This window comes from Nomascus leucogenys, chromosome 20, assembly GCF_006542625.1.
Source record: "Nomascus leucogenys isolate Asia chromosome 20, Asia_NLE_v1, whole genome shotgun sequence".
Lineage (NCBI taxonomy): Eukaryota > Metazoa > Chordata > Mammalia > Primates > Hylobatidae > Nomascus > Nomascus leucogenys.
Genome location: NC_044400.1, coordinates 69,397,136 through 69,424,864, shown reverse-complemented (window position 1 = coordinate 69,424,864; position 27,729 = coordinate 69,397,136). Strand labels below are relative to the sequence as shown.

The window sequence follows — 27,729 nt, the reverse complement described above, 5'->3', positions numbered from 1 at the left end:
CCCTGAGGTCAAGCCTCCTCCCATCTCAGCCTCGCAGGTAGCTGAGACTACAGGTGCGCACCACCAGGACCAGCTAAGTTTTGTATTTTTTTGTGGAGAAGAGGTTTCTCACCTATATGTTACTTAGGTTTGTCTCGAACTCCTAGACTCAAGCGATCCGCCCGCCTTGGCCTCTCAAAGTGCTGGGATTACAGGCATGAGCCGCCGCGCCCCGCCCCACGCTCAGTCTTGAAATAGTCTGGAACGGGAAACGGAAAACAGCGAGGTGTCCGAGCGATAGTTCCGCCCTGCATCAGTTTGCGGAACCGCCTTAGTAGAAGGAGAGAAGGTGAGTGGAGGAGGCACAGGTCTGGAGGGACCAAAGTTCCCCAATGGCGGCCCGGGGGTGCGCGGCATCGCGGCTGCTCCAGCTGCTGCTGCAGCTTCTGCTTCTACTGCTGCTGCTGGCGGCGGGCGAGGCGCGCCCGCGGTGGCGCGGGGAGGGCACCAGCGCACAGTTGCCGGACATCTTCCTGGGCCGCTGCGCCGAGTACCGCGCACTGCTGAGTCCCGAGCAGCGGTGAGGCAGTCGGCCGGCCGGGTGGAAGGGGAGCGGGGAAGAGACAACGGTGGGGAGGGCCTGGGGACGGGAAAACTGGAGCTAAAGGTCGGGGTGAGGGGGCAGTGAGAGAGGCCTTGAGGGGAGAGGTGAGCGTGGAGACAACGATGGTCCTGAAAGATGGGGGCGAGTGAGGAGGGGGCTGTGAAGTGTGTCTGCAGGTGAGGGGTGCGCTGTGCGGGGTCTAGAGATGAGTGTGTGTGTGTGTGTGTGTGCGCGCACACACACACTCTAGAGGTGAGGGGTGTGTGCGTGTGTTCTAGAGGTGAGGGGTGTGTGTGTGTGGGTGCTCTAGAGGTGGGAGGTGTGTGTGTGTGCTCTAGAGGTGGATGTGTGTGTGTGTGTGTGTGTGTGTGCTCTAGAGGTTGATGTGTGTGTTGTGTGTGCTCTAGAGGTGGGAGGTGTGCTCTAGAGGTGAGGGGTGTGTGTGTGCTGTAGAGGATGTGTGTGTGTGTGTGCTCTAGAGGTGAGGGGTGTGTGTGTGTGTGCTCTAGAGGTGAGGGGGGTGTGTGTGTGCTCTAGAGGTGGGGGGGGGGTGTGTGTGTGCTCTAGAGGTGAGGGGTGTGTGTGTGCTCTAGAGGTGAGGGGTGTGTGTGTGCTCTAGAGGTGAGGGGTGTGTGTGTGCTCTAGAGGTGAGGGGTGTGGTGTGTGTGCTCTAGAGGTGAGGGGGTGTGTGTGTGCTCTAGAGGTGAGGGGGTGTGTGTGTGCTCTAGAGGTGAGGGGGGTGTGTGTGTGCTCTAGAGGTGAGGGGGGTGTGTGTGTGCTCTAGAGGTGAAGGGTGTGTGTGTGCTCTAGAGGTGAGGGGTGTATGTGTATCTAGAGGTGAGGAGAGTGTGTGTGTTCTAGAGATGAGGTGTGTGTGTGTGGTGTGTGTTCTAGAGGTGAGGGGGGTGTGTGTGTGTTCTGGAGTTGAGGGGTGTGTGTTCTAGAGGCAAGATGTGTGTGTTCTAGAGATGATGGGTGTGTGTGTGTTCTAGAAGTGAGATGTGTGTGTGTTCTAGAAGTGAGGGATGTGTGTGTGTGTGTTCTAGAGGTGAGTTGTGTGTGTGTGTGTTCTACAGGTGAGGTGTGTGTGTTTGTTCTAGAGGTGAGGGGGGTGTGTGTGTGTAGTCTAGAGGTGACAGATGTGTGTGTGTGGTCTAGAGGTGAGGGATGTGTGTGTGTGTGGTCTAGAGGTGAGGGATGTGTGCGTGGTCTAGAGGTGAGGGATGTGTGTGTGGTCTAGAGGCGAGAGGTGTGTGTGTGTGTGTGTGCGAGTGTGAAGGAGGGTAGAGAGGTATCCCTCTAGAAGTGAGGGGGGGTGGTAGAGGCGAACTGCGTAACAGCCCATTGCCACCCAGCAGATGTTTAGTCTGAACGCTCAGAACCCAGAATGTGGTCTTAGATTGGAATTCCTTGAGTCCAGTCCTCCCGGAATTCAAATTTCAGATCCCCTAAATCTGGAGGATTTCTGAAGTTTGGGTCTTTCTTGCCAGCGCTGCATTTCTTACTGATTTTTGTTCCTTCTGTGGCCCCCCTTTTCTTATGTTTGTGATGTCTCTTTCTTGTGCTGATCGTTTTTATTGTCGCACATTTCAGGCAAATAAAAAACAGCAGAGAACCACCTGTGTTACCCACCACCCAGTATGAGAAACAGAAAGTTACAAATGCTATGGGAAATATTTTTTGAAAACTAGCATGGACCTCAAGAGGGGCTTGCACTGGAGGGTGCACCTGCTTTGCCAGAGGTAGAAGCCTTTTGCAGCATTGGGCCTCCCTCCTAACATTACGCATCCTGCTGGCTGGCCTGGCCTCACCTGGTCCCCGAGCTCCACAGTGGACCTGGACAATGAGACTGGCCCCACCGTTAGGTCTACATGAAGAGGCACCTGCTGTATAGTTGACTGAATTAGTCACCTCCTGCTCGGTGCCATTTCTGCTTGTCTCTGTGAGCCTGGGGCAAGGCTGTTTTCCTTAGCTCTGAGAAATCTGTGCAGTGCCTTCAGAAAGGCAATTCCAGTGTCAGATTTCTGAGTCTGTCACCTAAGCCATGACAATTTGTTGTCTTTTTTGTAAGCCTACTTCTGCAGTTACTATAAGAAAAATCTCTTGTAAAGCTCTTAGACAAATGGACATACTTCACAACACATTATGATGTGCACGTGTGTGTTCTTCCCAACTTGTACTTTTGCACAGGAACAAGAACTGCACAGCCATCTGGGAAGCCTTTAAAGTGGCACTGGACAAGGATCCCTGCTCCGTGCTTCCCTCGGACTATGACCTTTTTATTAACTTGTCCAGGCACTCTATTCCCAGAGATAAGGTAACACTACAACCATCTTGGGTAAAACTGTGTTCTCTGTCTCTACAGAAATGGATGGTGCATGGGCCAGGTTGACATTAGCTGTCCCCTGCATCCTGCAATGTCACAGAAACATCAGGCAGCACACATAATGTGTGTGCTGAGCTCTCTGTGGGAAGCTAGCTTTGTTTCTGTATTAGTCCGTTGTCACATTGCTATAAAGAAATGCTGAGACTGGGTAATTTATAAAGAAAAGAGGTTTAATTGGTTCACAGTTCCACAGGCTGTACAGGAAGAATGGCAACGTCTACTTCTGGGAGGCCTCCGGGAGCTTTTACTCCTGCAGAAGGCAAAGTGGGAGCAGGTGTCTTACATGGCAGGAGCGGGACCAAGGGCAGAGGGGAGGTGCCACAGGCTTATAAACAACTGAATCTTCTGAGAACTCCCTCAGGAGAACAGCAGCAAAAGGGGAAATCCGCCCCCATAATCCCATCACCTCACACCAGGCGCCACCTCCAACATAGGGGATTACAATTTTACAAGAGACACAAATCCAAATCATATCAGTTTCCAACAGTGATTCTAGATCTCCGGCTGGTTGTGGGCAGAAGAAAATTTCCTAAGTTAGCAAGTTAGTGTGAGAAGCAACATGAGGACATCAGGACATGACCATACCTGTCACACTGGGCCTCCACATCTGACCAGTTCTAAATAACCTTCATCCTAACTGGCCCAATAGCCTGAACCTTGAGTAATTCAAAAAACTCTCAATCTCAGTATCCTCCCGGGAGACCAGTCTCTCCATTTAATGGGTCTTAAGATTATATTTATTTAATACCAGTTTATTTAAGAAAACCACATATCTATATTCTGTCTACACTCTCAGGTCTAATAAAATGAAAATAAATGAGAAAATTTCCATAAAACCCTTGCTTAAAACAATACCTCAAGTTTAAGGAATGCTAGACACTATTTTTGTTTCTGTGACATAAACATTCTTAACCTGATTTTTTCCATTGTGTGTTATTTGTAAAGGCAAGTAAATGGAACTGTGAGGTTCAAAGACAGAATAGACTGAAAACATGATTTTTGAGTATATGCTGTTTTTTGAACCTTGCTGCCTTCCTGTCACTAAAAGTGGTGAAGCTGACTTTTTAACCTTCTGTTTCATAGATTCGGTGCTAGTTGATGAACTCAGTAAATATTTCCTGGGCTGTTTGTTTGCCAGTCATTGGTGCTAAGGGTTAAGGATGTAACAGTGAAAAACAGCCCCCACCCTTGGGGACCTTCTAGTCTAAATATAAACTGATTGGACTACTGAGGGTCAGATGAAATAGTGACTGGGGGATTTGTGTTATTGTTATATGAGAACATTATAGTGGAAACTATAAAGTATAATATAAAAGCAATGTGTTTTTGAGGCACTTGACACTTTAGGAAGTGCTTTTTGTGACTGCATATTATCCTGGCCACAGCTGTGGAAGAAGAGAAGGGGCTCATGCTCTGCATTTTCCAGAAGTAGAAACTGAGAAACAGGGAGATTGCATGCCTTGCTCAAGATTACATATCTAATACATGACAGAGCCAAGATTCCAGCCCAGGTCCCTTGATCATTTTTAATGTAGGGGATCTTACCACATGCACGTATATTTAGTACTAATGAGAAAATATTCCATTAACATTTGCATGATACCCTGGGAATAAAGGGAGGAGAGATGCTAGCAGTCTTTGAATGAATAAATAAAGACAACGAAAAAGAACTTTCAGTTGTTGTGCAGCAGGTCAGAGTTGAAAGAGAACTGGATTGCCCAACTTGCCTTGTTGATATTGTGCCTGAGGAGTCTGTTTTGATTTTGTTTTGTATTTTGATGTTTCATTTGTCTTTCCTTAGTCCCTGTTCTGGGAAAATAGCCACCTCCTTGTTAACAGCTTTGCAGAAAACACCCGTCGATTTATGCCCGTGAGCGATGTTCTGTATGGCAGGGTTGTAGATTTCTTGAGCTGGTGTCGACAGAAAAATGCCTCTGGTAAGACTCCTGCACAAATCACAGGAGACTAAAGAGCTCCTATTTACTATGCATTACCATTTGTGCTAAATGCTTTCATATGCATTTATTTCACTTGATCCTCTCCGAGTCCTCTAAGTGGCAAGAATAGTTAATAATAACAATACTAGAGAATACTTAACTTTTGCAGGTGCTAGTCTAAGCATTCTCTCTCTCTCTCTCTGTATATATATATATACACACATATATATGCACACATATATATCTATATCTATATCTATTATATACACACATACTCATTTGATGCCCCAAACAGCCTCATGGGATCCTATCATAATCCCCATTTTGATAAATGAGGAAACTGAGGCACAGCAAGATTAAGAAACCTGCTCAGGGGGCATAGCTAGTAAGCAGCAGACAGTCTGACTCCAGAGCCCATTTTCTCAACTTTGCATAACTCTGCCTTACTATCCTCATTTGTCCAGAGGGGGAAGCTGAGGCTTAGGGAGGTTAAATGACTGGAAGTGGTAAGGCTGGGTCTCAGTCTTGTCCTGATGGATTCTGAAGCCTGTGCTCTTTAACACCACTCCAGGCCGCTGGCAGATATTTCGAGATCCAAGTCACAAGGAAAGTTAGAGTCACAAGAGCTGGCCTGAATGTTCTGCAAACTCTCCTCATTCATCCAACTGTGGTGCTAGGAGCTGGAGACACAGCAGTCCCCATCTTCAGGGAGCTTATAGCCTCATGGGGGGGGGGCATTAGCTCGAGTGATATGGGCTGTAATGCAGGAAAAATGGTGTTCTGAGGAGTAGCAGAGTGAGACACCAGCCTCCAGCAGGTCATCAGGGAAGCTTCAGGAGGGAAGCTAGCAAGAAAAGGAGGTGAGGGAGTGTTCCCATCATGAAGACTGGAGATCCTTCCTGGGTATCAGAGTTACTTCAGAAGTTAACCTCATATCAGGTCGGGCATGGTGGCTCACGCCTGTAATCCCAGCACTTTGGGAGGCCGAGGTGGGTGGATCATATGAGGTCACGAGTTCGAGATCAGCCTGGCCAACATGAAGAAATCCCATCTCTACTAAAAATACAAAAAAATTAGCCAGGTGTGGTGGTGCATGCCTGTAATCACAGCTACTCGGGAGACTGAGGCAGGAGAATCCCTCGAACCCTGGAGTTGGATGTTGCACTGAGGTGAGATCACACCACTGCACTCCAGCCTGGATGACAGAGTGAGACTCGGCACAAAAAGAAAAAAAAAGAGTTAACCTAATATCAGTTCTGTTTATTTCTCCTCCATTCATTTGTCCATCAAACTAAAATTTATAGGGTCTATGTGCCAGACCCTCATCTTCTAGACAGTAGGAACACAGCAGAGAATAAAAGAGGAAATTAATACCTCATACTTACATCATAGGAGGGCAGATAAGACAATAACAGGCAAGTGAAATATACAGTCTGCCTTAAGATTATAAGGGCTATGGAGAAAAATAAAACAGGTAATAAGGACAAAAAAGGTTGAGGGTGGAGGGCTGGGGAGAGGAAAGCGTTGCACTTTTACCTAGATGCCAAGGGAAAACCTCACTGATAAGCTGATATTTGAATAAGGACCCGAAGGAGATGAGAAAGAGCATTTTCTGACGGGAGAACAGCAATTGCAGCGGCCCTGAGGTGGGAACGTGTGTGACATATTTAACAGCAAAGAGGACAGTGGGCAAAGAGGAAAGTGCGAGCTATGAGGCTAGGCGAATAAAGGAGGGCCAGGTGGGCACAGGATGTTGTCAGGCCTCTGCTTTTCACTGTGAGTGAGATGGGCAGCATTGCAGGTTCCAGGTCAAATGGACACAGCCATTCCTTCAATGGAGAACTTCCAGGAAGCTTTTGTTTGATGATGCTGCAGAGGGCGGGGAGAAGGAGGAGAGGAATGTGATGAAAAACACATAAAGAAAGGGAGAGCCTTCCAGAAAACCACCAGTTATTTCTTCTTCACCTCGCTGCCCTTTTCTATCTATGCCCTCCTATCAGGGCTCTTTGTTTCAGAAAGAAGTGAAGTCCAGCAGTTCTGGTCAGCTAAATAACTGTATGTGTATGTCATGGAATCCTGTGGGGCCAGCAGCAATGGTGATGGGGTTTTTTATTTACTGACCCAGAAAGAGGCATATTTTTAAGCAAAAAATAAATTTACATAACCCTGTGATTGGTATGAGGCTATTCAAATAAAAACACATATACACAATACATCTATGAAAATATACACACAGAAAAAATCAAGAAAATAGCAAACCCAAACCATTGACAGCAGCTCTTTTTTATTTATTTATTTATTTATTTATTTATTTATTTATTTATTTTTATTTTAAAATCGTTATTATTTTTTGAGGCAGCATCTCACTCTGCCGCCCAGGCTGTAATGCAGTGGTGTGATCCTAGCTCATTGCAGCCTTGAACTCCTGTGCTCAAGCGATCCTCTTGCCTCACCCTCTTAAGTAGCTGGACTACAGGCACACACCACCGCACTAGGCTGTTTTTAAAATTAGTTTTGTAGACACATGGTCTTGCCATGTTGCCCGGGCTGGTCTTGAACTCCTGACTTCAAATAATCCTCCTGCCTCAGCCTCCCAAAGCACTGGGATTACAGGCATGAGCCACTGTACCTGGCCTTGGTTCTTTTTTTAATTTTAATTTTATTTTTGATTAACACATAAAAATTGTATATATTTATGGCATACAATGTGATGTTTTGATACATATGTATATTGTGTAATGATCAAATCAGGGTAATTAGCATATCCATCATCTTAAACATTTACTATTTCTTTGTGGTGAGACATTCAAAATCCTCTCTACTAGTTATTTTGAAATATACAGTACACTATTGTTAACTATAGCCACTCTATTGTGCATTACAGCCCTAGTACTTACTCCTCCTATGTAACTGTAATATTGTTGACCAATCTCTTCCCATCTCCCTTGTCCATTCCCCCTCCAGCCTCTGGTAGCCACTATTCCACCCCCAACTTCTATGAGATCAGCTTTTGAAGATTCCACTTTCAAGTGAGATCATGCAATATTTGTTTTCCTGTACCTGGCTTATTTCACTGGACGTAATGTCCTCCAGGTTCATCCATGTTGTTGCAGATGGCTCAACAGTATTCCATTATGTATATATGCCATATTTTTTTTTTTTTTTGAAACGGAGTCTCTGTCTGTCGCCCAGGCCAGAGTGCAGTGGCAGAATCTCAGCTAACTGCAACCTCTGTCCCCCAGGTTCAAGTGATTCCCCTGCTCCAGCCTCCCGAGTAGCTGGGACTGCAGATGTGTGCCACCAAACCGGGCTAATTTTTGTATTTTTAGTAGAGATGGGGTTTCACCATGTTGGCCAGTCTGGTCTTGAACTCCTGACCTCAGGTAATCCACCCGCCTCGGCTTCCTAAAGTGCTGAGATTACAGGTGTGAGCCACTGTGCCCAGTCTATTTTCTTTATCTATTAATCAGTTGATGGACACAGATTGATTCCATATCTTGGCTATTATGAATAACGCCATTAATAGCAGTTCTTGCTAGGAATATGGGTCAACTTGTAGATCAGAAATTTTTTTTTCTTTATAGAGTATATGGTAAGCACATCCCACATCCCATTGATCTGCTGAGGCCTTTAATCTGTCGTTAAACATTTTAAAATGTAAAACATTTTAACATATGTTTTTCGATTATATGAAATTTCTGTTTTCTGGCTAAGCATTATCACTTTCTTAATCCGTTTTTTCCTTGCATTTACTGCTAAGATAATGGCTAACAATTTAATTTTTGGAGACGGCACTTCTCCCAATAAAGCAAAGGGTTTTGTTGTTGTTCGTGGGTTTTTAAACATTGCTTTACTAGTGCTCCAGTAGAGAAATAACCCGGCTAATACACTGATGCTCAGTGGTCAGCTAGGCTCACTCACTAGCCAGCTATTTAGTTCTCTGCCTTCCTCACATTTGTGATGAGCAAAATGACCAACGTCTTTAGTATCATGGACAAGGTGGTCCCTCACCAGGCTCCTTGTGGATCGAGTGGGAAGAACTGTGGATGTTAAACTTGTACACATTGTACAGAATGGAGGTTAACTATACATCATGGAACTGGGATATATTGTAAGTTAATTCTTCTCTTAGATAGATAATCTTTGGAATAAAATGTGTTTGTCTACTTACCCCTTAGGACTTGATTACCAATCCTGCCCTACATCAGAAGACTGTGAAAATAATCCTGTGGATTCCTTTTGGAAAAGGGCATCCATCCAGGTAATGCTGGGATGATATCTGAGTGATTGAGCATGTGTGGGACCCATAGAGATGGAACACAGTCATTCAGAGTCTGGGCCCCAGGTCATCACTCAACTTCTGAGCCTCACTTTCCACTTTTACCACATCATGATTCATGCTCTTTGCTACATAAAATTGTGAGAATTTAAGGAAATAAAATACTTAATGCAGTGCCTGGCACGGAGAAAACATTCTGTAAATTGTTGGCTATACATGAGGGTTTTAATTAGTCATTATTATTTCCATTATGTCATGGTTATCATTAGTATTTCAAATCAATGATTTTGATTGCTACGTAAAATGGGGCAACTCCTGCTTTATGGAAGACCCTAGGACACTGCAGATCAATTTGTGGGGATCAGAAATGTCTACAAGACTAATATTAATGGGAGAGGACCTGATAGGGGATGGAGGATAAGCTGGAGACACAGAAATGATCCCCTGAAGGTAGGTCTGTTTCCCAGAGAATGATGTCACCAGAGTTGATGACAGCTATCAGTAGCTGTAACATGCCAGTGACTACAGCTTACACTCTCTGTCATGAGAATTAGAATAGAGATTACAAATAAAGAGGGTTAAGTTCTTAGTTCAGTGCCTGGCAAAGAGCTGTTGACCATTAAACATTAGCTAGGTTGACCAGGTGGATGTCAGGGCACTTCCACCCACCACTGCCAACCCCCTTTCAGGACTATCCATGTCTTTTTTGGTCCCTTCTTCTCCCCTAGATCCTCAGGTGTCCACTAGGTAGATTGTTAGTCAGGGTGAGAAGGGCCTTGGCCAAATCCTCCATGGTGGCTGCAGTTTCTAGCTAAGCAGAGGGTCCCTCCCAGATAAAACATATTCTGTTTATTACTGTGGTCTGCTGCCCACCCCAAGAGAGCACCATTTGCTCCCACTACCTGTAGGTTTCATCTTGAGCACAGACTCCAGTCAGTTGGCAGTGGCTGCCAGAGCCCCTCATTGAGAACTGGGAGGCTACAGAGATGTCATCATCTGAAAGTGGGATCAAACAGTAACTCAGGGGAGATGTCAACATTACATGTAAAGGAACCATGTATTTTACCCAGTGGATCTGCCAGACTTCCATGTGTGTGCTGCAAACCACCACCTTATACTTCCTCCAATTCTATAATGGAAATCTAATACTAGTGCCACATTTTTTGAGAACTTGGCATTTGCTGTGTAGTCGAAGCATGAGGAGAGGTAGTGTGGTATAGTGATGAGAAGCGGATTTGAACCTTAGCAGATAAGTATTCAATAAATGTTAGCAGTCATTATTTTAAATATTTTCATCTCTTTTTTTTTTTTTTTTGAGACGGAGTCTCGCTCTGTCGATCTCAGCTCACTGCAACCTCTGCCTCCCGGGTTCAAGTGATTCTCCTGCCTCAGCCTCCCGAGTAGCTGGGACTACAGGCATGTGGCACCATGCCCAGCTAATTTTTGTATTTTTAGTAGAGACAGGGTTTCACCATATTGGCCAGGATGGTCTCGAACTCCTGACCTCGTGATCCACCCACCTCAGCCTCCCAAAGTGCTAGGATTACAGGTGTGAGCCACTGTCCCTGGCCAAATAGTTTCATCTTTATGACAGTTCTATGAGGCAGAGACTTTTAACACCCCTATTTTACAGGTAATAAAGTAAGGTACAGAGAGGTCAAGAAGCTTTACTAGGGTTATGGAACTGAGAAGTAGGGGAGCTGGGATTTGAAAGCAGGCAGGCTGGCTCAAGATCAGACTTTCAACCACAACGTTATACAGCCTCGTTGCATCAGTGCACTTTTTATTTTTATTTTTATCTTTTTTTTGAGACGGAGTCTGTCTCTGTCACCCAGGCTGGAGTGCAGTGGTACATTCTCAGCTCACTGCAACCTCCGCCTCCTAGGTTCAAGCGATTCTCCCACCTCAGCCTCCCGAGTAGCTGGGACTACAGGTGCGTGTCACCACGCCCAGCTAATTTTTGCATTTTTAGTTGAGACCGGTTTTTGCAACGTTAGCCAGGCTGGTCTCAAACTCCTGACCTCAGGTGATCTGCCCACCTCAGTCTCCCAAAATGCTGAGATTACAGGTGTGAGCCACCGTGCCTGGCTCTGTGCACATTTTTTTTACAAATATTTTTTTCTTTTTGTCAGTGTAATAGCTGTTCATAATAGTGAATGACACATATAGAAAATATAACTTAATCACCTACATTCCTACCACCTAAAGGCAACCCGTTTAGCATAGTGGTGATCAGGTATTGGCATTTAAGAATTTAACTATGACTGTTAGCACTATTTGGAAGCAATCTGAGACATGGATGACATGGAGTATATTGATTGGTATTGAGTATCACTTTGCTAGGGAGTGAACCCAGCCACCTACATGTCAGTGCCACATATTTCACCTCTACACCTCCTTCATTCTAGTATAAACATTTTATGAGGGAAATTACATACTCCAGTAGTATTTTGAGGTGGAGATTTTGGAATTTCTGTGGACCTGTCTCTCCCTTGGGAATTCCTAGACTTCGGCCCATGTATTTTTAACACAGTAGTAGAGCTCATGCTCCTCCAACGACGGTTGCATTTTGCTTTGAAAGTAAGTACTTCCTATGCTATTGCAAATACTTTGTATACAGACTTTTACTAATGGCTGGTTAAGATTTCAGACACTGACGTATGATAGTTTACTTACCATTCCCTTGTTGTTGAGTATTTTGTATTAGTTACAATATTTCAGTATTATGAGGAATTGCTGCACTATACATCTTTGTGCACAATGCTCCTGGTAGTCCTTAGTGCTGTTTGCCAGATATTTCTGGCTTGTCTCCTGAGCCCACGATTTGCACTCCCTGCCTCATGAAATTATTTACATGTGACTTACACTGGCCAATCAGTTGCAAGCAAGAGTGATGTGTGTGACTTTTGGGTGGAAGCCTTTACGAAGTGGTCCACGATTTGTCACTGTCTCCTCCCTTTCCTGGCAATCAGAGATTTTGCAGATGTGTCCCAGAATGAGGATACTTGGAACAAAACCCCAGTGGGCCTGTGATAAACACGTAGTGTGAGCATGATATAAATCATTGTTGTTTAAAGCCACTGCAGTTTCGAGGTTCTTTGCTAAGGGAGCATAACCTAGTTTATTCCAGCTGATAAGATACTGCGTATTTTCTATTCTCTTCTTAGGGTAGATTCCCAGACATGAATTACTGAGTCTATGAGTTTTTTGACATTTCAAGGCAATTTGCTTTCCAAAATAAACCAGTTTGCATTTCTACTAAGCCATATGAAATGCCACATTTATCATATCCCTGCCATTATTTAGAACTGACAATTTGTAAAAATGCACATTTCATAGCAGAAAAATGTCACGTCTTTATTTGCTAAAAATACTTGGTTCTTCTCGTAGTATTCCAAGGATAGTTCTGGAGTGATCCACGTCATGCTGAATGGTTCAGAGCCCACAGGAGCCTATCCCATCAAAGGGTAAGAACAGCAGCACATTCAAACACAACAGAGAATGCCAAAATATTTATTTAATTGTTTCAACTACAGGCTAAAGAAAATTATCCTAGTCCCCATCTCATGCTTGCTTCTGTAAATTCAGGTAAAGCAAAACAGATGAATGACCTGGTGATCAGAGCCATGTCTGTAGAGTTAAACCATTAACAGCTGATGAATGCAGGAATAAAAAGTAACCTAAAAATAAAAGCTAAAGAAGAAAAACTTCTAAAAGCCCTTTATTGTTTTTTAAGAAAAGTAATGTGTAAATTAACTAACAACTGAAATGGAAAAAATATCATATTGCTTTAGGGCTTTAAGAAATGTTTCTCAGTTTTTTTGCAGATTATGAAATTCCAAACTTCCAGAAGGAAAAAATTACACAAATCGAGATCTGGGTTATGCATGAAATTGGGGGACCCAATGTGTAAGTTATGGTGATATCAGTGATGATAATTGCGCAAGTTTGTTTTTCTTGTATATGACATGACCAAGTTTGTTTAACATTTTCAGTTTGGGGGAGATGACAGCCTTCTTTGTTTCTAATGGGGTTGGTAGAGAAAGACAAAAGCTTGACTTTCTGGGAATGCCACTAGCCAGTCCCAAGCCCAGAGAGAAAACCTCCTTTATCCGGGATATTCTTCTCAGCCAGCGAAGACAGTGTTCCTTTCTGAGTGACTTGGGTAGCTTTGGATGGGTGAGTTCCTTATGCATTTGTGAGGGTCTAAGCCAGTTTCTCCTTCTGATCATTTGAAATTCAAAAGCCCTCACCACTGGTTCTCAGAATTAACCTAGGGACTCTATAATTAAGATGTCATTCTAAGAGAACAACCAGCTCTTCAACGGAGTCTTGAATAACTGGTTAAGAAAGCTTTTATGATCCACATTTTCTGGGAAACCACATGAGTTTACATGTAAATGCAAACTTAAACTCATCTTTCTCAGCAATAAAGAGCACTGCTGGCACAAACTCAAGATAAAAAAGTTCAACTGATTTGGCTTAAAGACAAGCCAACGAGGCCACAGCCTAAATAAAGCTGGACAGCCATGATGGAGCTTCAGAAGCAAGCTGAGGCCTTGTCCTTCAGAACAGTCCCTCCGTGCTACATGGAGGAAGGTATTACTAACCCCAAGGAGTGCAGGTCCCATTGAAAGTGTTTAGGAGAACTTCAGTGAATTCCCTGTGTCCGTGTCGGCCCCCAGGACCTTCTAAGACTCACCATATAAGGGGTTATTTTTCCCGTCTCTTAGGCAATAGATTGTGATAAATTTGCAAACTGCTTAATTACGTAGGTTATACCAAGATCTGCGTTCCCCTTCTCAGAAGACAAATTATGCTTATTTTTGCATGCATGAAAAACGTGTATCGTTGGACTTATTTTTGTGAGAAGTTGCTCTCTCTAGAAGTTATACTTGCTTGTTGTTTTAATGTACCTATCAGAAAAAGTTTGTGCTTTGAACCTACCTTTAATGAGATAAGGGGATTGCAATTCAATGTCATCTCAGCCCATCATTTCTGCTGTGAGAGATTACAAAAGGAGTCAGAGCACCTGGTAGTACATTTGAGCCACAGGATGGAGGTGCAGGTTATGATCTAAGGAAGTAGGACTCTTGGCTCAGATTTTAGGGAAAACATATTAGCACCATAGTTAATAAAATTATAATGTATTAGGGATTATTATTGTTAAATAAGTAGATTTTAGCTGCTCTTGTCACACAAAAAAGTAACTATGTGAGATGATAGATGGTTAATCTGCTGTACTACAATAACCAATTTACTATCTATATGTACCTAATGACAGCATGCTGTACACCTAAAATATACAAAATAAAACTTATTTAAAAAATAAAACTCATAAACAGAGAGCTAAAAACAGCATGGCTAACACCTGATTGTGTTTAGCATGGTTTGGGCTGCCTTTATTCAAATAAACAGTTTATAGTTATTTATTTATTTATTTTTTGAGACAGAGTTTCACTCTTGTTGCCCAGGCTGGAGTGCAGTGGCGAGATGTCAGCTCCCTGCAACCTCCGCCTCCCGAGTTCAAGTGATTCTCTTGACTCAACCTCCTGAGTAGCTGGGATTATAGGTGTCTGCTACCATGCCCAGCTGATTTTTTGTATTTTTAGTAGAGACAAGGTTTCACCATGTTGGCCAGGCTGGTCTTGAATTCCTGACCTCAGGTGATCCACCTGCTTCAGCCTCCCAAAGTGCTAGGATTACAGGCGTGAGCCACCATGCCCGGCCCTTATAGTTATTTTAACAACACATTCACTTATCTCTGTGTCCAGGTGTCCTACAGCCTAGATGTTGTTGCTTACTAAAGAGAAATTCTAAGTAGTGAGCCTGGCCCCAAGTAAGGCATTTTCCCAGGTATTGGCAAAGTTCTAAAAAATGATGTTATTCAACACTGTGCTTTCTTCATTCCTATAGTGCCTGGAATTCCACTTCTGTAAAAATTTCCAATTGCTCATTTCCTCCCTGTACACTCCCCCTCTATTAATTTTATGGTGGTGAGGCTGTTTACCATCCCATTTCATGTAAACTCAGGGTCCTGCCTGTAATATACCGTGCCTAATAACCACAGCTGGTGGTGTTGTGTATTTACCTCTGTTTGGGTTTGTAAATTCTCCCTGCTTAATTGTGACCATTAGTGAAAGTGGGCAAGAATCAATGTTGGTACGAGTGTGGGAAATTGCCACTCTCATACTTCATTAGGGTGTAATTTGGCCATTCATATAAAAGCCTTTAAATGGATTCAAATCTTTGATGCCAGAAAACCTACTTTCAGGAATTTATGCCAAGGGAACAAATAATTAATAATGTGTATGAAAATGAAGTTCCAATCAGTGACTAACTGGGCTGGTAGCATGGGAGGTAAGAATTTACCAAGACAGTTGTAGGTAAAGAAAGACAGATTTATTAGAGAAAGTATGAAAATATGTTGCAAGGTGCAACTGGCAGGTCAGCAAGAGACGAGCTGACTGCAGGGAGACAAAGGCTTACTGGGGATTTTACAGAATGGTGCTTGTGCTGTGTGCTGAAGAGCACTTGTGCGGTTCTGATAATGCCAAGGTTGCAGTGAGCTAACTTGCCTTTTTCTATCAGCTGAGCGTCTGCTGATAGGTGGGCATGGGAAGGTTGTGAGTTATTTTTGCAGGAAGCCTATGTGTCCTGGACCATGAAGAAGGTAGACTTATAGCTTATCTGCTTTGTCTTTTTGCTTTCCCCTGCTCCTGCCAGCCTGGCTCCTTTTTCCTAATTAGGACTCCACAGCAACAAAGTTTGTTGTAGTGTAAATGGTATTGAAATAAGAGAATCAACCTAGGTCTTCAACAAAAGAGGATGGGTTCCATGAGTTATGGTCTGTTTATGTAAGGGAGGCCATGCTGGAGCTAAAAATAATGGCAGAGAAGTGTATGTGTGTGTGTGTGTTTGTGTGTGTGTGTGTGTGTGTATACACACACACACACACAGGAGCTAAAGCAGACTACAAAACACATTGGATAGCAGAGACCCTTTGCTGTATTTTTAAAATCTTGCAGAAATAAATATATTTTAAAAGACTACACCTATATACACCAAAATGTTAATAGAGCTATCTCTAGGGGTGTGAGATTTGGGATAATTTTTTTAAATTTTTGTTTATTTGCATTTTCTAATATTTTAAAATTTGTATGTTTTGGTGGTTACTTAAAACTTCAAATGAATATACTGTAGTGTAGGCTGAACAAATTGGCAGGTAGCATTGTGCCGAGCCCCTGGAGCACATTGCAGATATGTGTCACTGTCTGGGGACAGACTGCACAGGTGGCTGACACCACACGCATGCACTGGCCCTGGCTCTCCCAGTGCTCCTGGCTGCCCAGCTTCAGGCCCGGTGCTGGGGTCCTCAGAGCATCATCTCCTGGGTCCTGCAGGTTTACCGGAAGCAGCCCTTTTTAAACCAGAGACATTCCAGTTTTCCTTCTGAGAGTAGAATATCCAGGAGCACATGGTCAAAAGAAATTATGTTTAACCCAGAAACAACTTCCTCTTCCTCCTTTTATTTGCTTACTTTTTAGTTATATATTTTTATGTTTTAGGGAATCCTGCGGGGAAGGCAGCATGAAAGTCCTGGAAAAGAGGCTGAAGGACATGGGGTTCCAGTACAGCTGTGTTAATGATTACCGGTAGGTGGCCTGTACATCAATGTGCACTTGTAGAGGTGGTGTATGATTTTGGAGGAGGTGGGCTGCCAAAAGGGTATTGATGGCTCTCAGCTCTGAAGGCCATGGTGTCTTCTGGGTGGCTTCTCGGTGTGGAGGCAAGGAGCACTTTCTGGCCTGAGTTTGGCCAGGGCTCCACCCACTGCTGTCCAGAGTCCATCTTCATGGCACTGGACGTTTAAAGGACACACAGAGCAGCACTTTCTCATTTGCTCATGCCCAGTTCTCTCCTCACTGTGCTTACTGTGCAGTGAGACACTGGATTACAGGGACTGAGGTTCCTATGTCGATCTCTGTGGGATCCTTGTGCCTGACAGGTGCTAAGGTGGGAGTTTGAGATATTTACAGACACATCTTGACCACAGACCAATAGGAAAATAATAATAACTACCACTTGGTGAGCACCTATGGGCCAGACACTTTATATACTTATAATCAGATATCATTTGTGGGCCTTCTTGCTTGGAAATTTTTTTTAAAAATCTTGGCTCAAGCCCTAAGGTAGTTGCAAGCCATCTCTGGACTCAAATCCCTGCCTCTGGCTCTCTCTGCCTCAGCCTCTAAGACTGTGGACCTACTGATTCTGCAAGGGGCTGGAATACAACACTGCAAAAACTGAGTGGCTTTCTTGAACATTTCTGAGTGTCGCAGGGTGGAAAGGACATCAGTGGTCTTCTCTTATTGCCCAACACCCTTGATTATCCTGCTTCTTTGCCACTCTCTGCCTTCCCCGCAGCCCCATGGGCCGGATCATTCTCCCAGCTGAGCAAAGCACCCTAAAAGTGTGAACCACTCCCTCCCACTCCATGTCTCCTCAAGACAAGGAGCCCCTCAAGGCTGTTCTGTTATCTGTACCTTTTACTCATATATTATTGCCAGTGCTCTCAAAAGTTAGATGTTGTTTATCACCCCCTCTTAAAAACAAAACAAGGCGAATGTCCTTTTCTGGAAATATAATCTATGTACAGAAAAATATACAAAACATGAGTACACACATGGATGAAGTTTCCCCCATTTAGCGCATACTTGCAACCAGCTCTCAGACCAAGAAACAGAACATCCCCAACATCCCCAGGGGGTCCCATTGGCCTCTTTTGGTCACCACCCCCATAGTAACCACTCTTTAGATTTGTAATGTCATTTATTAGTTTTATCTTTCTGTAAGTTTTAAACTCAGTGACAGAGCTGAGTTTTGAACCCAGCTTTGCATGGCCTTAAAGCATGCTCTTTCCTTCCTGCTACCAAGCTCTTCCTTCCTTAATCAAAGCTCCAGTAGTAAATTTTTAAAAATATTCAATTCTTGGCCGAGTGTGGTGGCTCATACCTGTAATTCCAGCACTCTGGAAGGCCGAGGTGGGCAGATAACGAGGTCAGGAGTTCAAGACCAGCCTGGCCAACATGGTGAAACCCCATCTCTACTAAAAATACAAAAATTAGCCGGGCATGGTGGCTGGTGCCTATAAGCCCAGCTACTTGGGAGGCTGAGGCAGGAGAATCACTTGAACCCAGGAGGTGGAGGTTGCAGTGAGCCAAGGTGACAAGAGCCTGGGTGACAAGAGCAAGACTCCATCTCAAAAAAAAAAAAAAAAAAATTCAATTCTTACTCCAAAACAGCTCAATAGCCAAGTGCAGTGGCATGCACCTGTAGTTCCAGCTACTTGGGAGGCTGAGGTGGGAGGATTGCTTAAGCCCAGGAGTTCAAGGGAACAGTGAGCTATGATGGTGCCACTGCACTCAGTGAGCTCTGATGATGCCACTGCACACTAGCCTGGGTGACAGAGCAGGACCTGGTCTCAAAATAAAACAAAGCAAACCCCCCGCCATCGCCCCCCTCAGAAACAAACAAACAAACAACCAAAAAAAAGCTCAATGATGGAGAAAATAGTAGCTAAAATTTTTGCATTCACAACCACTTTGCTTTGTTTTTATGTCACTGGGCTGAGTTGTAACAGCCGGGCCAGGGCCAGAGCCCAAGTCTCCTTCCCCCTCACAGCTGCCCAGGGTCTGGGCTTATGTCCTTCCTCTCCATTGTGTCCCTACCTCAGTCAGCCTCAGGGCTCTTCTCTTTCAAGCCTGACTCAGTAAAGAAACGAGGAAGCTCCCATTTCTTTACTGCTCATAGGTTGTCTCTGTGTTAGTGTCAGGAGCAGAGAGGATATAATGAAAGGTATAAATGGGAAAGTGATGAGGGTTAACATAACAAATCCAACTCCAACCCAGATGTGAGAAACTCCTGCCCCTCACAATTCAGGTGGCATTGCCTTCTGCCCCACATCAGTAAAAAGTTCTCCCTGAGGTGCTTGCTCGTTTTGGAGGGGGCTTATCTTTTCATGGCCTCCCTTACCTCCTGGTTGGTTTCTGCCAGCACTGTGTTGAAACAGACTCAGTGAAACTCCACGCCTGTTTTTGGGCATAAACAATGACAGATAACTACTCTTATTAAAAATATGTGCATCACATATACACCATGGAATACTATGCAGCCATAAAAAAGGATGAGTTCATGTCCTTTGTAGGGACATGGATGAAGCTAGAAACCATCATTCTGAGCAACCTTTCGCAAGGACAGAAAACCAAACACCACATATTCTCACTCACAGGTGGGAACTGAACAATGAGAACACTTGCACACAGGGTGGGGAACATCACACACCGGGGCCTGTCGTGGGGTGGGGGGACGGGGGAGGTATAGCATTAGGAGATATACCTAATGTAAATGACGAGTTGACGGGTGCGGCACACCAACATGGCATGCGTATACATATGTAACAAACCTTCACTTTGTGCACATGTACCCTAGAACTTAAAGTATAATAATAAAAAATAAATAAATAAAAATATGTGCATCAAGTAGACATTACTGAAAGGTAGCTGAGTCAAGGACAGAAGACATGGCATGCCGTAGAGAGGAACAACATCATGTTCCTATTCTTCCATAGTCCCTGCAGTGATCCTGACACAGAGATCCTGTCTAGGCTTGCCTCCTACCTAACTCCCCGTGTGCCACCAAGACCTGACTCCTTCTTCATTGCTGCTTCCCTTCCCCACTCCCAGCGCCTTGGAACTTCACATCTTCTCCCTCTATGGTGCACAGCAAGTTAGCTTTCCTCTTTGATGCCTGAGCACTGGCCATCACCCATGTGGTTGAAGTCCAACCTTCTGCCCAAAGTACTTATCAGGTCGTACATGTTGTATATGCATAGAGAAATGGTTAGAAGCTCGGGCCCTGGAGTCAGCCTGCATAGTTCAAGTTCAGCCCTTCAACTTGCTACTGTGAGAACTTGGGCGGGTTATTATGGTCAGCTTTCTCAATTGTAAATTGGAGAAGATAAAGCACCTATTCCATTTGGTTGTTATGAGGATTAGATGACATGATCCTTACAAAAGATATAATCAAATGTCTTGGTACATAGTAAGTGCTTGATAAATGCTGGCTAATATTTCTATTTGTTTTATTTTTTCTAGACACAGGGCCTCACTCTGTTATCCAGGCTGGAGTGCAGTGGTGCAATCATAGCTCACTGCAGCCTTGAACTCCTGGGCCTCCAGCCTCAGCCTCCTGAGTAGCTGAGACTATAGGCATGAGCCTCTGCACCCAGATAATTTTTAGATTTTTTTTTTTGTTTTTGTAGAGCCAGGGTCTCACTATGTTGCCCAGGCTGGTCTCAAACTCCTGGTCTCAAGCAGTCCTCCTGCCTCAACCTCCCAAAGTGTAAGCCACTGGCCTGGGCCACTAATATTTTTAGAGGAAATAGTTTGTGTATTCTTTGAGGTCAGAGACTACTGTATCTCCAGGACTTTTCAGGCAAGCCATAAATGTTTGATGGATGAAAGTTATTTAAATAATACCTTAAATATTATTTTCATTCTGTAGACCAGTGAAGCTCTTACAGTGCGTGGACCACAGCACTCATCCTGACTGTGCCTTAAATTCGTAAGTAAATGTCTTAACCCAAATCATTCTTTCCGAAGATAACCATCTCCTTTCAGAAGTTTTCAGTTCACAAACATGAACATATTATCAGACGCAGATGTAAGTGTGCTCATTTGGTTCTGGTTTGGCCTTATTTTTATTTATATGTATCTGTCTTAGTTTTTGTACAAAAAGCAATCACACTACACATAACGTCCTGCTGTGAGCATTCTTCACTTGCTGGTGTAATGGGGCCACCCTTTAAAGTTTGTTCATACTTCTGTCCCAGTCTTTTAGTGGCTGTAGAGCAATCTGTAGGATGGTCACACCACCTTTTTTTTTTTTTTTTTTTTTTTGAGACAGAGTCTCGCTCTATCGCCCAGGCTGGAGTGCAATGGCGCAATCTCGGCTCACTGCAAGCTCTGCCTTCCGAGTTCACGCCATTCTCCTGCCTCAGCCTCCCGAGTAGCTGGGACTATAGGCGCCCACCACCATGCCCGGCTAATTTTTTTGTATTTTTTGTAGAGACGGGGTTTCACCGTGTTAGCCAGGATGGTTTCAATCTCCTGACCTTGTGATCCGCCTGCCTCGGCCTCCCAAGGTGCTGGGATTACAGGCGTGAGCCACCGCGCCTGGCCCACACCACCTTTTATGTAATCCTTTCTGAGTCATGGGCTGGCTTGGTTGTATGTTGTTATAGTAGTTGTTTTGCTATTATAAACAATGCTGAAATATAATCCTTGATTATATACTTTAAGCTGTTGTGCAAGTATTTGTGTAGGATAGATTCCCAGAAATTGAGTTGCTGGGTCAAAGAATGTTTGTGTATTTTAAATTTTGGTATGGTCTGAGAAATTTTGATAATGTTTCAAAAAGGCTGTGCCAGCATACACTTCCACCACCAGTATATGCTGGGAGTGCCCCTTCTCCACTCCTCCACATTATGTATTTTCTATATCCTTATCTGTATCTGTGCATGTACCTATAGCCATATCATTTTAGCCAATCTTAAGGGTAAAACATAGTGCATTATTGTCATTTCAGTTTGTGTTGGCAGGAAGATTTCTGATCCCTCCACTCGAATTCTCTTCCGAAATCTATTTACTAACATCATACTTATCCTGACAATCTTACTCAAGTGTTCTTTCCTCTATGAGGCTTTCCTCATTCTCCACGTTGATTGAGGAACTCCCTTCTCTTTGCTCCCAAGGACTTTGTACACAATCTGATGACAGCGCTTTACTCTTCCTAGCCCTGCTATCGTTCATTCTGTACCATCTGCCTGCCTCACTCTGCCTTCCTCTTTGTGTGTCTCTTAGTATTTTTCATTACAGTTGCACATAGTAGGTGCACCATCTATGCCTGTAGGATCCATTCTTCCATTTACAAGGGAAGAGAACTCATCAGAGTGCACAGCAACTATATGCTAGGCATTTGCTGTGTGCACTACATAAAATAGTATGTTTATCTGAATAACTAGTACATTAAAGAGAGTCAGGCTGGGTGTGGTGTCTCATGCCTGTAATCCCAGCACTTTGGGAGGCTGGCACTCTGGTGTGATCATCTCATTTTACTCCAACGACATTCCTGGAAGGAAGACAGTTTGATTGTCATCAATGATGCTGAGGTTCAGCGAGATTAAGCAATCACTTAATGTTACTCAGAGGCAGAAGCAAAACCAAGGTTTGTCTGTGTGTAAAGTTCTCGTTCTTCCTACCACACCACACTGCCTTAAAATGTCTCTGGGGCTCACACCACAGCAGGTAAGTAAGGGGTTTGCAGTTCCTGACCTGTTCTTCCCTGTGTGTGGGCGTTCTTTCAGTGACTGTTGGTAGACATTTTTGACAATTCTGGCCGATTCCTTTGAATGTCAAGGATAAAACTCTCTTTCACTCTGCCAAGTTTTTCTCCAACTTTCATCACCCTGGCAATAATTTTACTAATCTCTTTTTTAAACATTCTAGCAGTGAATATTCATAGATAATTTACAAAAGAGAAACCACAAATAGCAAATATACAAAATTATTTAATCACTCTAATAATAACGAAATACAAATTCAATAAGGTGTCATTTTCACCTAAACTTTTTTGACATACATTAAAACATCGCAGAAAAATGTTTTAGAGATGTTATTCAATGCTTGATGTCACTGTAAATTGATAAAGTGCTTTGGGAAAACAATTTGACAATATGTGTTAAGAATTAGAAAAACATCACAGTCTTTGACCTAGGTCACACTTTAGGGTACTTTTGGTGCCCTATTCCAAAGAAGTGATTTGACATGTGCATACAGCCTATATGCTCAAATATGTTCACCAGAGCATTCTTTATAATACTGAAATACTGGGAACTGGACCCAAATATCCACTGACAAGTAAATAGTTACATCAAAGGGTACACTTACTGGAGGGAGTAGAATGTAGCCCTTAAAGCCCTTCAAGACAATGGTAGGATAATCATACAGCAAGCAGAAGACCCCATGAATAATCCAAGAGGAAAAAACCAACCTTAGTGCTTATAGGTTATAATATTGGCCAAAAGTTCAGTAGACTTTTAATCTACAGGATTGGTGATGATATGAGAAAACAGACATATAGTACTGGAATGAGGACTCATTGTGGCACTGAGGGCCAAGGGCAAACATCAGATCTCTTAACTTAGCGGGAAGTCTCTATCCTAAATGCCCTAGGCCACAGAGACAGGACTACTCATCTCTACTTGTTTAGGAATAGTGGGGTAAAGGGCTTTTAATCTGCAAAGGTTTCAAATGAAATAAACAACTGTTGATGTAAATCCACCCATTTTATTAATAGTTTTGTGGTAAATTTAGGGACAATCTGTATGTTTTGTTATTTAATTATTGGCAATATTTTAGAGAATGTAGCATATAAGAAGAGCTGTTGGATTAAACCTGTGATGCCAGTATATGCGTTACTATTAAGTAACTAATTCTTTTTCTCTTTTCTTTTTTTTTTTTGGAGACAGGTTCTGGCTCTGTCACCCAGGCACGGAGTGCAGTGGTGTGATCATGGCTTACTGCAACCTCAACCTCCTGGGTTCAAGTGATCCTCCTGCCTCATCCTTTCAAGTGGCTGAGACTAGAGGAGCAAGCCAGCACTACTGGAAAATTTTCTTCCTTCCTTCCTTTCTTCTTCTTCTTTTTTTTTTTGATGGAGTCTCGCTCTGTCACCCAGGCTAGAGTTCAGTGGCTTGATCTTCGCTCATCACTGCAGCCTCCATCTCCCGGGCTCAAGTGATTCTCCTGCCTCAGCCTGCCAAATAGCTGAGACTACAGGTGTGAGCCACCACGCCTGGCTGATTTTTGTATTTTTAGTGGAGATGAAGTTTTACCATGTTGGCCAGGCTGGTCTCAAACTCCTGACTTCAGGCGATCCTCCTGCCTTGGCCTCCCAAAGTGCTGGGATTATAGGTGTGAACCACCACACTCAGCCAAGTAACTGATTTTAGGCTTGGGATTTTTAGTAGGAAGTTATAAGAGAATTTTACCAAGTTTTGAACCAGTATTGGCATTTGTAAAAGAATTAAGATTAAATGTTATGCATTTATTAGGTTTACTACAATCAAGTAATTGAGAAAGTTTTGCTAATTTAAAGTCATTTAAAGTATTTTTTAAAAAAGATGTAATATTTTAATATTTAAGTTGAAAATAACCTGAAGCCTTGCCCAGTGGCTCATGCCTGTAACCCCAGCACTTTGGGAGGTCAGTGTGGGAGGATCACTTGAGCCCAGGCATTCAAGACCAGCCTAGGCAACATGGCGAGAACCCGCCTCTACAAGGAGACAAACAAAAAATTAGCCGGGTATGTTGGTGTGCACCTATGGTCCCAGCTACTCAGGAGTCTGAGGCAGGAGGATTCTCTAAACCCAGGAGGGTCAATGCTTCAGTGAGCTGTAGTCACGCCACTGCACTCCAGCCTGGGTGACAGAATGAGACCCTGTCTCAAATAATAATAATAATAATAATAATAATTTAACCTGAAATAACTTGAGTTTAAAACATCACAGGAATTAAGTAAGTGTGACACATCCTTAAGAGTTATTGTCAGAGTTCACTAGGTTTTTAAATAGAACAGTGTGATTTATAAATTAAATAAAAGGGCATGGGAAAATTAGGCTTTTGAGTGTATAAATGCAATAACAAGAATTAATTTTAAAAGTCAAAGTAACTGCAAATAGTGCAGTTACTCCCTCAAGTATAGTCTCACATTGACAAGAAAAGCTTTTTAAGCTACAAAGTGACAAACCAATGCACAGAACATGAACCCAGACATGTAAAGCAGAAGAATGCAAAACAGCATGTTTCTATTTGTGCATGATAATGGATATAAGCGATAGAAATAGGTCTGAGAAAGTAAACTGCAAGCTCCTAACTGTGGGTTCCTTCTAGGCAAAGGAATAGGAACTGGAAAAAGATGAAGAGAGGCTGTCATCATTAGTGTATCTAATTATGAGTTATTTTATTTTTTAAAAAAGTAAAGAAAAATGTAACCTTATGTTAATTAGTCAATTATTTGAAAGCAAAAGTAATTTTAAATTTTGAGTGAATCAAGTCTGGGACATTAACTGCATCACAGGTGCAATTGTAGAAAATGTCCGGTAGGTGGAGCCCTAATACAAACCTGTGGGTGAGATTTCTTTAGCAAAAAAGAAGGGAGGACCAGCATTCAAATGGAGTCAGGAACTTTTAAGGACAGGGCCACTAGTCCAGAGCCATGGGATATATTTCCAAGCCAACATTAGGTGGTTTCATAATTTTAAAAATTCATCTTTTAGTTGGTTTAAAAGAATTCAGTAATTTCTGTTTTTACAAACCCAGTGGCCAGATACTGTTTACTATGAATAGGGTCCATATTTTGGGCAGGCCCTCTGTTGATGTCTTCATGTCAGGACAGGTTTTTCTTCACCACTTAAACTCTGATAATGTAATAGCCATCAGTAGGAAACCTGGCTAACACTGTGTTCCATCCATACAATAAGAATTCATCCACAAGGAAGAATGAATTAACTCCCTGTGTACCAATATGGAAGCATGTTCAAAATACAATGTTAGGTGAAGAACACACGTTGCAGATTCCATTTGTGCTTAGATAAAAGGATATCTAAAGACATCTAAGGATAATTTGCAGGGCAGCAGCAGGTCCTGTTGTCTAGAGAAGCTCAGGAAACAATGTCTTGAGATGGTATTTCAATGACATGTGTGCTCAGGATTGCAGAAATAGGAATTAGTTCTATTGAGCAGGTTTAGCATGCATGTGTGCATTGCATTCCTGGAAAGAGAACTCAAACTATCACAGTTGGTTTTCTATGGAAAGTGCAAATGAGATTAAGAGACTTACTTTCCACTATAACATCCTATATACTATGTAAATTTCTCCACGGTGTGCACGATTTGCTTTTTTTTTTTTACTGATAGCAGTAGAGTTTATTCAAATGCGCCTTAATATGGGCGCTGGTGTTTGCCTATGGTGCTCTCGATATATAAGGCCCGGACATTCTGCCAGTTTTTCTGCCAGTTTTTCTTGAGCAATGTCACCAAGAAGTTGACAGGCAGGTGAATGTTACACACAAGCTCATTGTCTGTGCTTTTCACATGGCCAACAGCCACAGCCAGACATAACACCTTCTTCATGTGGAAATTGATTGTGGACTTCATCTCATCCACTTTGGCCACCATGTTTTCCTTGTGTGTGAGCAGGGTGGGGCAATTTCCTGCCTTATTTGGGACTGGGCCGAGGATTTGTGGGATCTCGTTGATCAGAGACTCTGAGGCCAAAAATGCGTCATACTCTTGGCCAGCTTCTTGACCAGTTTCTTATTCTTGTTGAGTTTTTTCAGTACCTCGTTTTCCATGTGGTGGATATCCACAGCCTTGGCCTTGTCACAGTGCTGCTGGTTACCCAGGACAGACACGGAGAACTTGGGGCGGGGAGTGGACTTAAGCCTGAGGGTGCCCGAGAAGCGCTTGTCCTTCTGGGGAGTCATAGTTCTTGAAGCTGATCTGCAACTCCACCGTCTCCAGAAACTTGGGGTGCTTGCGCTGGTTCCGGTACAGGACTTCGCACACCGCCTCCTACAGGGTGTCACGGGAGACTTTGCTGCTCATGGCTTCTCGCTCCGCGCTACCCAGAAAAGAGACTAATACTGCACCTATATTTTTGAGTGTAGATTCCATACACCAATACTGACACTTTCTCTATTTCCTTGTTAATTTGCAGGGCAGCAGCCACTACTCAAAGAAAAGCCCCAAGTCTTTATGCAGAACAAAGTGCGGGTCTTATCATTCCCCTCCTTCTGGTGCTGGCTTCCGGGACTCAACTGTAACTGGAAACTGTTGCTCTAACCCTCCTCCAGCCCTGCAGCCTCCCCTTGCAGTCATCATTCGTGTTCTGTGTATACCAAATGATTCTGTTGTCTAAAGAAGCTTTTTGCTGGGAAAACGATGTCCTGAAAATGGTATTTCAATGAGGCATATGTTCAGGATTTCAGAAACAAGAAATTAGTTCTATTTAGCAGGTTAAAAAATGCTGCATTAGAATTAAAGCAAGTTATTTTCTTATTTTTATAATGACACAAAGCATTGGGAGTCAGACTGCTTGCATATTATCAAACATTTTTAGAGAATTCTAATAAAGCTGTATTTTACGTAAACTATATTTTCCTATATCTCCAGCAGCACGCACACTGCATGCTTGTTGATTGCTTAAGACATATGTATACTATATAAATGTATGCATATATGGTCTGCAAAGTTTTCATTTATTTGGTATAAAGATGTTCAGTTAATGGTTCCTTTTTGTTTTGAGAGACAGAGTTTCGCTCCTTTGCCCAGGCTGGAGTGAAGTGGTGAGATCTCAGCTCACTGCAACCTCCGCTTCCAGGATTCAAGCAATTCTCCTGCCTCAGCCTCCCGAGTAGGTG

General features: G+C 43.2%; 1 protein-coding gene and 1 pseudogene across 2 annotated transcripts; one reads left to right on the top strand and one right to left on the bottom strand.

Moving 5' to 3' along the window:
• Window positions 1-244: 244 nt before the first annotated feature.
• On the top strand, window positions 245-27,454 carry BST1 (bone marrow stromal cell antigen 1). Of its 2 annotated transcripts, XM_030800965.1 has the most exons (10): window positions 353-559; window positions 2,177-2,221; window positions 2,774-2,900; window positions 4,771-4,906; window positions 9,085-9,167; window positions 12,576-12,652; window positions 13,002-13,094; window positions 16,754-16,840; window positions 20,751-20,810; window positions 27,027-27,454. In XM_030800965.1, exons 1-10 carry the CDS (start codon window positions 372-374, stop codon window positions 27,130-27,132), a joined length of 1,002 nt encoding a protein of 333 aa, XP_030656825.1. In that variant the 5' UTR covers window positions 353-371; the 3' UTR covers window positions 27,133-27,454. The 2 variants fall into 2 exon arrangements, with proteins under 2 accessions (XP_003258551.1, XP_030656825.1); XM_003258503.4 differs by lacking the exon at window positions 2,177-2,221 and having other exon boundaries at window positions 245-559.
• Window positions 26,241-27,113, bottom strand: LOC105738276 (annotated as a pseudogene).
• Window positions 27,455-27,729: the final 275 nt, after the last annotated feature.